Raw genomic sequence first — 12,130 nt, 5'->3', positions numbered from 1 at the left:
AAATCACATTCTTTTTTAGAAATTTGGCATTTGTTTGTTGGTTTCTGTTATATCATTCTCATGGATTTAATTCCCATCCTTTGATTGTAAATAAACAAAAGACTAAAACCTCACTCCCTTTCTTCGATGGTTAACTATGGACTCTGTCCTTAGCTGTATTACTCACCATGTATATTTTCTGCAGCTGCTCACATCCTTTGGCCATGGATTCAGCTCCCAATTTTAGGTTGATGACTAAAAACTTTTCATCTCCTTTCTTCTTATATCTAACTGCATAGTGAATATTTCCATCTGAAAGTTCTATAGCAAGCTTGTCCAACCCACGACCGGTAGGCCACATGCAGCCCAGGACAGCTTTGAATGTGGCCCAACACAAATTTGTAAGCTTTCTTAAAAACATTATGAGATTTTTTTTTGTGATTTATTTATTTATTTATTTAAGCTCATCAGCTGGTGTTAGTGTATTTTACGTGTGGCCCAAGACAATTCTTCCAACGTGGCCCAAGGGAAGCCAAAGATTGGACACCCTGTCCTATAGGAATTTCATACTTTACATGTTCAAATTTTCATGCCTCTCCTCCTTCCTCTTGCCTTATTTCTCTTACCTCTCTACTCTCTGCCATGTTCCCCTTCCCCCTAGATCACATAAACATCTGGACAGGTTTTGAGCCAGTTACCTGTGAGTCACGTCCAATTCTTCCATCTCTGTCACAGCCGAGTAAAAATTAGTGACCACTGACTCTAGCTTCCTGCATAATAGATGATGAATGAATAAGTTTGCTGACCTAATAATTAACATACCCTTCAAGGATATTTCTGCTATGCTTTATTTTCCCTACAATATAATGTAAAATTAGGTAAATATGAAGACCTGATAAGGTTTTTAATGACCTCTGACCCCTGAGTACCAGCTAAACAAGTTCTTACATGTTTTGATCACAATTCCTAATTTTGATGACTTCAGATTAATTAGCATTATGTTTTTACAGGAAACAGTGACATTTAAGGATGTGGCTGTTGACCTTACCCAGGAGGAGTGGGAGCAGATGAAACCTGCTCAAAGGAACTTGTATCGGGATGTGATGCTGGAGAACTACAGCAACCTAGTTACAGTGGGTAAGGTAGCTTGGTAGCTTTGCAATTTAACAGAGAAATTCTTTTCCATTTCTGAAATGTGTGAAGATTGTAACTTCCCAGATAACTGTAGCCTTTCCTTTCTCCACATGACTGTATGTGCTCCACTCTTCAGTGTTAAAGGCTAATTACTTTGTGTCATTGTGTAAGTTTGTTCATCCTCATCTTTTGTAAACCCTCAAACTTGGACTTAGCCCAAGATCTGGATGGTTGTCTCCAGCATTAACATCCACGTCCTTTGCTATTTCTTGTAATAGGCTGTCAAGTCACCAAACCGGATGTGATATTCAAGTTGGAGCAAGAAGAGGAGCCCTGGGTGATGGAGGAAGAAATGTTTGGGAGGCACTGTCCAGGTGAATAAGTGAAAAGCAGCTCTGAATGAGAAAGCCACATGAGAGTTGTTCAGTGAAGGGTTGATACCATTTCACAGTTTCCAAGATTTTCTTAAAGGCCCTATTCTTCTAGAGTGACAAATGGGATGGAGTGCTTTAGATTACTCTGACATTTTTAGATATTATTCTTCCTGTATTGCAGATATTTTCCTCTTTTAAATTGTAGAGGGCCAGTAGCCCTATCCAATTTCATAATACCATCCTTCCCTAATTCATTCACAGCCTTCCTTTCAGGATTATTGTTCCTCTCCCTATGATCCTTGGGCACTCTCTTTCCTTTCTGTTTATGGTTTCATTTCCTTATGCACTCAGTATTTCATGGTTGTGTAGTAATTTTAAAACATGTTTCACACTTAGATTTCTTTTCATTTCTTTCCTTCTTTCCATTTTAAAAAGCTTCAGACTTGTGTTTGGTTAACAGTAGTTTCACTTCCCATCGTACTTCACAACCCTGACAATCCCATGGCTTAGAAATGTAAAAGTTTCTGGCTTAGAAATCCCATGGCATCTCCTTTCTGCTTATTCCCGCCTTCCATTCCTTTAATTTTTTTGAAAATACACGAGGTCCATACTTGTTTAAAAAATATAACCGGCCGGGCGCGGTGGCTCAAGCCTGTAATCCCAGCACTTTGGGAGGCCGAGACGGGTGGATCACGAGGTCAGGAGATCGAGACCATCCTGGCTAACACGGTGAAACCCCGTCTCTACTAAAAAATACAAAAAACTAGCCGGGTGAGGTGGCGGGCGCCTGTAGTCCCAGCTACTCGGGAGGCTGAGGCAGGAGAATGGCGTGAACCCGGGAGGCGGAGGGCGACAGAGCGAGACTCCGTCTCCAAAAAAAAAAAAAAAAAAAAAATATATATATATAACCAGTATTATACCTATAATACCAATAGTATACCTTTTGTGCAAAAGCAGATCTTCTTATCGTTGACACAGTCCCTTCCTTTCCTCAGATGCATACACTTTTTTTGGAGTTATCCTGGCTATTTTTGATTATTTTACCGTATGAATTTTAGACTTAACTGTCTATTTCCAGAGAAAAACCTGTTCGAATTTTTATTGGGATTGTGTAAATATATAAATTAACTTTCAGAAATGTAACATCTCTTTAATGCCAATGTTTTCTGTCTAAGAACACACTCTGTTTAGATTTTCATATCTACTTTTGTGTCCTTTAGAAATGGAGCTTTCCAAGTTTTCCCATTGTTGCTTTTGTATGTCACTCTAATAATGGGTAAGAAAGCTATAAAATCATTCTTATTTACAGATAATGAGATTATAGCCCTGGAAAACACAAGAGAACCAATTGAGAAAGTATAACAAATAGTAAGAGAACTCAGTGAGGTGGTAGGATATCAAATTTAACAAATAAAAATCAGTAGCTTTCATATATACTTCAACAACCTAATAGAAGATACTAAGGAAAGAAAACTACGTTTATAGTAGTAAGAACAAAGATGAAATACCATTCTGGGTATGGATATATAACAGTGTACTGAACAAAATCCTGTCTTTATGAGCTTATAATGTAGTGGAAACTACAGTCCCTGAGGTTTTGCCTATGGGAAAGTATCTTTTTAACCTTTACATTTGGTTGTGTAAAATTCTTGAGCCATACTTTCTTTTTTTTGTTTGTTTTTTTTTTTGAGACAGAGTCTCGGTCTGTCGCCCAGGCTGGAGTGCAGTGGCCGGATCTCAGCTCACTGCAAGCTCCGCCTCTCGGGTTTACGCCATTCTCCTGCCTCAGCCTCCCGAGTAGCTGGGACTACAGGTGCCTGCCACCTCGCCCGGCTAGTTTTTTGTATTTTTTAGTAGAGACGGGGTTTCACCATGTTAGCCAGGATGGTCTCGATCTCCTGACCTCGTGATCCGCCTGTCTCGGCCTCCCAAAGTGCTGGGATTACAGGCTTGAGCCACCGCGCCCGGCGAGCCATACTTTCTTTTCCAAAGAGTTTTGTAGACATTACCTGAGGGATTTAGACAATTCTCTGTTGTTTCCTAGATTCAAATGTTGCTTGGAGAAGTCTGAAGCCTGATTATTTCCTCTCATGGTTGACTTATTTTCTGGGATGCCTATAGGTTTCTTTTTCTTTAAAGCTTAAGTGGCTTTGTGAGGTTATGTCTTGGAATTGATCACTCAGTATCAGCTTTTCCTTTCAACTTGTGTATTCATGGTTTTTGTTCCTTGAAACATCGTCATATAGATTTCATGCTCATTTATTTTATGGTTATCATTGTCGTCTTTGGATGAAGGTATTTCCTGCTGTACCCACTGTTTACAGAAGGATAGTGTTGACGACTGTCCAGAAAAATGCTCTGAGTTGGTAAGAAGCCTCGATACCTCACACTGACCTCCTTTATCATACAAGGTTTTGTGTTGAGAATTGGTTTACCCTTTCATTCTCCCAAGTTAAAGAGAGATTATTATTTGCATATTTCCTGTAGAACTCAGTGTCTCTTCCATCTTCCTATGCTAACAAACTGCTTATATAAGAATACTGGCTATTCGCATCTCCTTGTTCAGCCCTGCCTTTGTACCATTTGTCAGGGCCAGATGAAGTCCATTTTGTTCCTGCTGCAATCTTGACATCTGGCAAAAAAATGACTCATTAATTCTGCCCACAAGGGGGTGCCTCTGTTTTAGAGAACTCTGTTCCCTGTACTTTTTGTTTGATGTAAGAAACAGGAACTGCTGTCTCTGGGTTTCTTCTCTGCCTAATCCAGTCTGTTTTCTGTTCTTTCCTCCTATTCTGGGGATGGAGTTTAGCTGTCTTTAAGGTTCGTTGAAGATGTATTTTCTTTTTTTTTTTGAAGCGGAGTCTTACTCTGTCACCTAGGCTGGAGTGCAGTGGCACAGTCTCAGCTCACTGCAACCTCCACCTCCTGGGTTCAAGCAGTTGTCTTGCCTCAGCCTCCCAAGTAGCTGGGATTACAGGTGTGAGCCACTGTACCTGGTCAGAAGATGTATTTTCTTTTTGTTTCTTCTTCTCCATGTTTGCAGAGTGGAGAGGAGACAGATATTTAATTCTACCATATAGAAACAGGAAGTCCTCTATGCTGTATTTGATCCATTTCACCCTTCTTGGAAATGTCTTTCTTCTTTGTGCTTCTCTAAATGATTCAAATTCTTCCTTGGTTCTGGTTTATTGTTTATTTCTTCTTCCTTTATAAAATGTCTTTTACATGACTCCTTTCTCAACTCTCACTGGACATCACCCAAAGTAGTTCTGAAGTACGATAGACTTCCTTTTCCTCAAAATACCTTCATGCTATATCTGTGTTCATGCTATTAAATAGGTATTTAACTCTAGAAATGACAGCATTGGAATATGTATCTTTAATGCCTCCAGAATTTTGAAACTCTTCATATCTCTGCCGTTAATTATGAGTGCTCTTACCTAAGTTCTAGCAGTTATTTAACTTTAATCTCATTTTCTAGTAAATGGTCCTCAGTATTTCCAGCCTACATTGGTCTTGCCCTTCTTTCAACTAACATTCTATTACATGTCTACCAGAGTGGTTGGAATCTGAAAACATATACTATCTTCTGTATGTTTTCATATTTTGATGTCTAATACTTGTTTATTAGTCCATCTGGAGAAAGAAGAACTTTAATTCTTCCTATAAATGAGTCATGATTGATGCAGAGCTATATTTGGGAAGATTTTTCTTATTTTTGGTTGTTTTAGAATGTTCACCTACAGATTTCAAAATAAATGTGGAAGAAATCAGGCTAGAGTTAGAAAGACAGGGCATAGTCATATGAGATAGTGTTGAATGTTAAATTGAATGTGAATGCAATTTAGTAAATGAGTAAACCAGACAAAGAACACCTAGAAAGTTTTAAGAGAAGGGCTGTAGAAGGAGTAACAAGATTGAGGCTTTCTTTTTCTTTTTGAAAAGAGCTTGGCATTGAAGCCATTTTCCTGTAAGATCTATAGATTATTTAGACTTATTAAAAATTAGAAAACATAACAAAATGTTTGGAAAGTAAAATTAGCGTGTTTGTTTGTGGGGTAAAAGTAGAAACATGGCCTGACTAGAGGAGAGAAGATTGTAAGAGATTATTGAAATCGAGGATGAGTTTTGCATTGTAGAGTCAGAAAGTTCTGAATTTTGCCAGCATTCATGTTCTCTTTTGCTGTCTTTTATTTTGAAAATTTTGTTGTCAATTTAGTTTAATTTTTCCCCTGTTTAATCACTGAGGCTATAGTTTTGCCCTGTGCATGGTGGCAGCAAGGTTACAATAGTCAGTTAGAAGCAGAGGCTTATAAGATAACAGAATATGAAGGTTAAAAAACATCTAGTTATTTGGATTTTAAGTTACCACAGTTGACGGAACTCCAGGGGCATGGAAAACCATTGTAGAAGTAATGATGTAGGAATGTTATCATTTTGGATGATGGTATGAAAGAAAAAAGTTAAAACACAATGGAATTTGATATAAAGGCAGTTTCGGTGTGTAGAAATAAACATAGGATAAGATGATAGGACCTGCTGTTAGAACACTGTGGTGAATCAAAGATGACTTGCCTCCTGATCAGCTTTATACTTTTTATTCAATAAAATTAGACCTCCCTATTTCTAATATGCCTTGTTCTTTAAGCACATATAAAAATGAATCACAATTAGATGGAAAGTTGGAGCTCTCTCCATATTTATTACCAATTTTGGATCGTATTTAGTTTGGACAGACTAATCTTCAGTATGTTTATATAGAAATAAAGGAATTTGAACTTTATGAAAATTAATTTGCTTGTGGTATGCAGACTGCACACAAGATAGACTTGTCAGGATCGTATGACAGTTAATCTAGGCAAAAGTAATGAGAACTTGGGTTATCATTTGTTTCTCTTCACCTAATGTAGCTGTTATTTCTCTCTTATGCCATTTCTTTCCTTTGTAATATGCATTTTTAGTTTTTTCAAAGTATACCTTATACATTACTTGTTTTAGAGAGCCAGTAGAAATATCAGATTATAGCAATGCTGTACTGTGACCTCACATTTCACCTCCATTGGTCAATTATTTTTGACTTTTTTAAACTATCTCTTTTGTTGTCGACCTACATATTTTGAAGCAAATGTTTATACTGCTCTGTAATTTTTTTTTTTTTTTCCCGAGAAAGAGTCTTGCTCTTGTTGCCCAGGCTGGAGTGCAGTGGCGTGATCTTTGCTCATTGCAACCTCTGCCTCCCGGGTTCAAGTGATTCTCCTGCCTCAGCCTCCCAAGTAACTGGGATCACAGGCATACATCACCACGCCCAGCTAATTTTTTGTATTTAGTAGAGACGGGGTTTCACCATGTTAGTCAGGCTGGTCTTGAACTCCTGACTCGCCTCGGCCTCCCAAAGTGCTGGGATTACAGGTGTGCGCCACCGCACCCGGTCTGTAAATGTTTTTGTAGTCATTTTCAAACATAAGAATAGCGAGATAAAGGAGCTGGGCATGGTGGCTCACGCCTGTAATCCCAGCACTTTGGGAGGCTGAGATGGCCAGATCACGAGGTCAGGAGATTGAGGCCATCCTGGCTAATATGGTGAAACACCATCTCTACTAAAAATACAAAAAATGAGCTGGGCGTGGTGGCGGGTGCCTATAGACCCAGCTACTTGGGAGGCTGAGACAGGAGAATGGCGTGAATCCAGGAGGCGGAGCTTGCAGTGAGCCAAGATCGTGCCGCTGCACTCCAGACTGGGTGACAGAGCCAGACTCCGTCTCAAAAAAAAAAAAAAAAATAGATAATAGAAGGAATCCTCATGTATTCATCACTCAGCTTCAACAGTTATCGACATTTTCTTAGATTTGTTTACTCTATTTCTGTCATACCCCCACTCCACTTTTGTTTTGCTTTTTTGCTGAACTACTTTACCTTTTGTTTTAAATACTACCATATGTATTGCCAAGAGTTTTTTTTAATCTTGCAATATTTCTAACACACTTAACAACATTAGTAATAATTTCTTACTATCTGCTACTTAGTCTCTGTTATATATTTCATTGTCTCAAGAATGTTGTTTATGGTTGATTTATTTGAATCAGGATCCAGATAAAATCTGCACATGCTTAGTTCACAGGCTATACAGAAGCAGGCTGTGGGTATAGTTTGCCAACCCCTGCTCTAGATGTACCTTATTCTGGATTTGGCATTTAACCTCCTCCTAGTGGTGTTTATGACATGCCTCTTTATCCCATTTTTGCTGTAATCTGGCTTTACTCGATGCAGGTTCAAATCTTTGGCAAGTGTACTTCACAGGTGATGCTGTGTACATCCTGTTGCATCTTATGTCGATTTGTCCCACTTACAAATATAATTGAGATTGATCAGTAGATTCTTGTGTTGTCAGGCCAAATCCTCCTATGTTGGTGATTTCTATCAACCTTTCACTTAAGGGTTTTAGCACCTATTGACCATCATAGCCTAGATCCATTATTTTATTAGAGCATCTTTCGCTTTTATTAGCTGAAATTCTCTTGTAAAGAAAAACTCTCTCATTAACTATTTCATTTCACTGAATACAGTTTCTCAAGCCAGGAAAAAGAAATACTCTTTCTCTTTAAAAGCTTTTAGAATAATGATTGATGCCCTAGAGGTTTCCAAAATTTGTCAAGTTAAATCATTATAAATTTATGTAATTTGAGCATCAGAATATATTATAGGCATATAAATAATATTTTTCATATATTATTATTATTATTGGAGACAGAGTCTTGCTCTGTCGCCCAGGCTGGAGAGCAGTGGTGTGATCTCAGCTCACTGCAATATACGCCTTCAGGGTTCAAGTGAGTCTCGTGCCTCCACCTCCTGAGTAGCTGGGATTACAGGTGTGTGCTACCACACCTGTAATTTTTGAATTTTTTAGCAGAGATTGGGTTTTGCCATGTTGGCCAGGCTGGTCTCAAACTCTTGGTCTCAAAGTAATCAGCCCGCTTTGGCCTCACAAAGTCCTGGGATTACAGTTATGAGCCACCGCACCAGGCCCATATATTAATACTCAAATTGTCTTATCTTTAGCAAGAGGGATCTTTGGCTAATCTTGTAAATTTCCTGCGTCAGACATGGAAATAGCCGTTTCTTTAAAAACTTTTATCTCTTTTAGCAGGAAATGATATTGTGGAGACTGCAGTCTGAGTATTATGGTTGCTCTTTAGTACTGAGTTATTGGTTCTATAGGTTTTAAGTGGACAGAGCTAGGAAAAATGCATCTTTTAAAAAGAAAAAAATAGGCCAGGTGCGGTGGCTCATGCCTGTAGTCCCAGCAGTTTGGGAGGTCAAAGCAGGCAAATCACCTGAGGTTGGGAGTTCGAGACCAGCCTGACCAACATGGAGAAAACTCGTCTCTACTAAAAATACAAAATTAGCCGGGCGTGGTGGTGCATGCCTGTAATGCCAGCTACTGAGGAGGCTAAGGCAGGAGAATAGCTTGAACCTAGAAGGCGGAGGTTGTGGTGAGCTGAGATTGTGCCTTTGCATTCCAGCCTGGACAATAAGAGCAAAACTCCATCTCAAAAAAAAAAAACAAAAAAGAAAAAGAAAAATATATATGAATTTATAGATACGTACAATTAAAATTAAAAAGTATAGGGCCCTTTTACCTTTTATGCTGAAAATCTTGGCTCCTTATTACATTATTTCCTTAGTTCGTATATACTTCTCACTCTTGGCACTATTGACATTTTGGGCCAGATAATTCTTAGCTCTAGGGGACTGCCTTGTGTGCTGTGGGACGTTTAGCAGCATGCCTGCTTCTACTCACTGGATAACAGTAGCACCATCCCTCTTTTTCCCCATCATCTTCCCAATTGTGAAAACCAAAAATGTCTGTAGACCTTCCAGACATTGCCAAGTGACCCTTAGGGAGTAACACTGACTAATCTATCTTTTTTCTTTATATATTAGTTTCAATTTAACAGTAATACTAATATTACTAATAATAAAAAGACAACTAAATGTAGTTTAAGATTTCTTTGGGGTTTCCTCCCTAGACTATATTCTAATAGGGATATATAGTCAAACTACTATGTTTAAGGTTACTTGAAGTAATTTTCTATGTGATTATGGCCCTCATTTGATAAGTAGGGTTACTTGTTTCCAGTTTCTTTCTATTTTTAGGGATTGCTTTGACTTTCTTTCTTTTTTTGATTTATTTTTTCATATGTAAAATATGTGCATGATTTTAATGTCAGAACTCTAAAGTTACAGTCAGAGAAGTCATGGTTTCAGGACATGTAAGTGAAAAAAACTCAGTGTACAGAACGTTGTTTAGAATATGCTATTTTTTTGTGCAAATAGATGGGAAGAGAGACAGAAGAGTGTGTGTTAGTGTGTAAAATATGTATAAAAATTCAATTGGCCCTTGGACAACTTGGGTTTAAACTGCACGGGTCCACTTATATGCTGATTTTCTTACACCTCTGCTACCCAAGACAGCAAGACCAGCCTCCTCCTTAGCCTACTCAGTGTGAAGATGATAAGGATGAAGATGTTTAGGATGATCCACTTCCATTTAATGAATAGTAAATGTATTTTCTCTTCCTAATAACATTTTCTTTTCTCCAGGTTATTTTATTGTAAAAATGCAGTGTATAATACATATACAAAATACGTGTTCATCAACTATGTTTTCAATAAGGCTTCTGGTCAACAGTAGGCTATTATTGGTTAAGTTTTGGGAGAGTCAGAAGTTAGAAACAGATTTGCAATTATGTGGAGGATTGGCACCCCATCCCCATGTTGTTCAAGGGCCAACTGTACATATGATATATGTGTGTATATGTACTATATATAAGGAAATGTATGATAAATATATGTGTGTGTGTGTGTGTGTGTGTGTGTGTGTTTGTATGTATGTTTTTTTTAATGATGGAAGAATAATACAAGAACTAGCCGGGCGTGGTGGCTCATACCTGTAATCCCAGCACTTTGGGAGGCTGGGGCAGGCGGATCATGAGGTCAGAAGATGGAGACCATCCTGGCCAACATGGTGAATCCCCGTCTCTACTGAAAAATGCAAAAAATTAGCTGGGTGTGGTGGCTTGCACCTGTAGTTCCAGCTGTTGGGGAGGCTGAAGCAGGGGAATCGCTTGAACCCAGGAGGTGGAGGTTGCAGTGAGCCGAGACTGCACCACTGCACTCTGGCCTGGTGACAGAGCGAGACTCTGTCTCAAAATAATAATAATAATAACAATAATAATAATCTAAGAACTAATAAAAATGGTTATCTAGAGGGCAAAGCGGGAATTGGTGTTTCAGGGACAGGGTAGAATCTGGATTTCCCTAAATATGCTGCTGTTTGATAATTTGTCAGTTTTTATCAACTTGATATAAATGGAAAATGAGGTTTAGTAGCATTATCAATCACTTCTCCTTTCCTTTTTTTCTGGAATATAGATACGTCACAATTTTTAGGTAATTCAGTTTCACCACTTACTTTGTTATGATTGTTGACATATTGTTTACTACTGAGCCAAGAAATGACTTTTAATTACATATACTTCTATAACTTTTTGTCACTCCTAGAGTTACTACTTGTCTTATTTTTCTGTTTTCTATGTATTTTTAATTTAAATGATACCCTCAAAATTCTTTGTTTAAATAAGGAATCCATCATTGTTATTAGTTTACCTCATTTTGATGCCTGAAGGGATAAAAGGGAAATTCTAAACATCTTCCAAAATTCTAAATTTTAAAGAGGATAAAAAAAAAAATGTTATTTTATTTTATTTTTTTTTTTTCTGAGATGGAGTTTTGCTCTCATTGCCCAGGCTGGAGTGCAAAGTTGAAATATTGGCTCACCGCAACGTGCGCCTCCCAGGTTCAAGTGATTCTCCTGCCTCAGCCTCCCAGGTAGCTGGGATTACAGGCATGCACCACCACGCCCAGCTAATTTTGTATTTTTAGTAGAGATGGGGTTTCTCCATGTTAGTCAGGCTGGTCTCAAACTCCCAGCCTCCGGTGATCCGCCCAGCTTGGCCTCCCAAAGTGCTGGGATTACAGGTGTGAGCCACCATGCCCTGCCTAAGTTTTTTTAACTAGTGGACTACAGAATGGTTGGATCAGAACCTAGAAGGTTTTTTGTTTGTTTGTTTATTTGAGACTGAGTCTCACTCTGTTGTCCAGGCTGGAGTGCAGTGGCACAATCTCGGCTCACTGCAACCTCTGCCTCCCAGGTTCAGGTTCAAGCAATTCTCCTGCCTCAGCCTGCTGTGTAGCTGGGATTACAGGTGCACACCACCACGCCCAGCTAATTTTTGTATTTTTAGTAGAGATGGAGTTTTGTCATATTGGTCAGGCTGGTCTTGAATTTCTGACCTCAGGTGATCCACCTGCCTCGGCCTCCTAAAGTGTGGGGATTACAGGCGTGAGCTGCCGTGCCCAGGCTGAACCTAGAAGTTTTGTGTGGGGCCCCAAATGGCAGCATCTGTTGTTCCTTTTAATCTTTTTATCTCTTATGTGTAGGTACATGCCAGCATTCATGAGGCTAAATAACAGAAAGGGTTTGTTGATCTCACTCATGTTAGAGTGTATGGTGAATCTAAATCACATGGGAACTCTACATGCAGTTATGTCTAGGAAACATAGTTTTAACTGCCTCAGCCTTT

General features: G+C 38.8%; 2 protein-coding genes across 6 annotated transcripts in view; both read left to right on the top strand.

The window, feature by feature from the left end:
- The window catches only part of HKR1 (HKR1, GLI-Kruppel zinc finger family member), a 410,249-nt gene that overhangs the window by 130,091 nt on the left and 268,028 nt on the right, over positions 1 to 12,130 (top strand). The gene's annotated exons all lie outside the window — the stretch shown is intronic.
- The window catches only part of ZNF568 (zinc finger protein 568), an 88,308-nt gene that overhangs the window by 25,512 nt on the left and 50,666 nt on the right, over positions 1 to 12,130 (top strand). For 4 of the 5 annotated variants that reach the window (XM_025368061.1, XM_025368060.1, XM_025368059.1 and 1 more), the window contains 2 exons: positions 990 to 1,116; positions 1,392 to 1,487. In XM_025368061.1, the coding sequence (XP_025223846.1) occupies positions 1,047 to 1,116; positions 1,392 to 1,487 (166 nt within the window). In that variant the 5' untranslated portion in view covers positions 990 to 1,046. Of the gene's footprint in view, positions 1 to 989; positions 1,117 to 1,391; positions 1,488 to 2,873; positions 2,877 to 12,130 lie in introns of all 5 variants that reach the window. The other variant, XM_025368057.1, reaches the window with a different exon arrangement.

Source organism: Theropithecus gelada, chromosome 19, assembly GCF_003255815.1.
Source record: "Theropithecus gelada isolate Dixy chromosome 19, Tgel_1.0, whole genome shotgun sequence".
In the NCBI taxonomy this organism is placed as follows: Eukaryota; Metazoa; Chordata; class Mammalia; order Primates; family Cercopithecidae; genus Theropithecus; species Theropithecus gelada.
The sequence above is the reverse complement of the archived record's forward strand: the minus strand, read 5'-3'. Positions and strand labels throughout refer to the sequence as shown.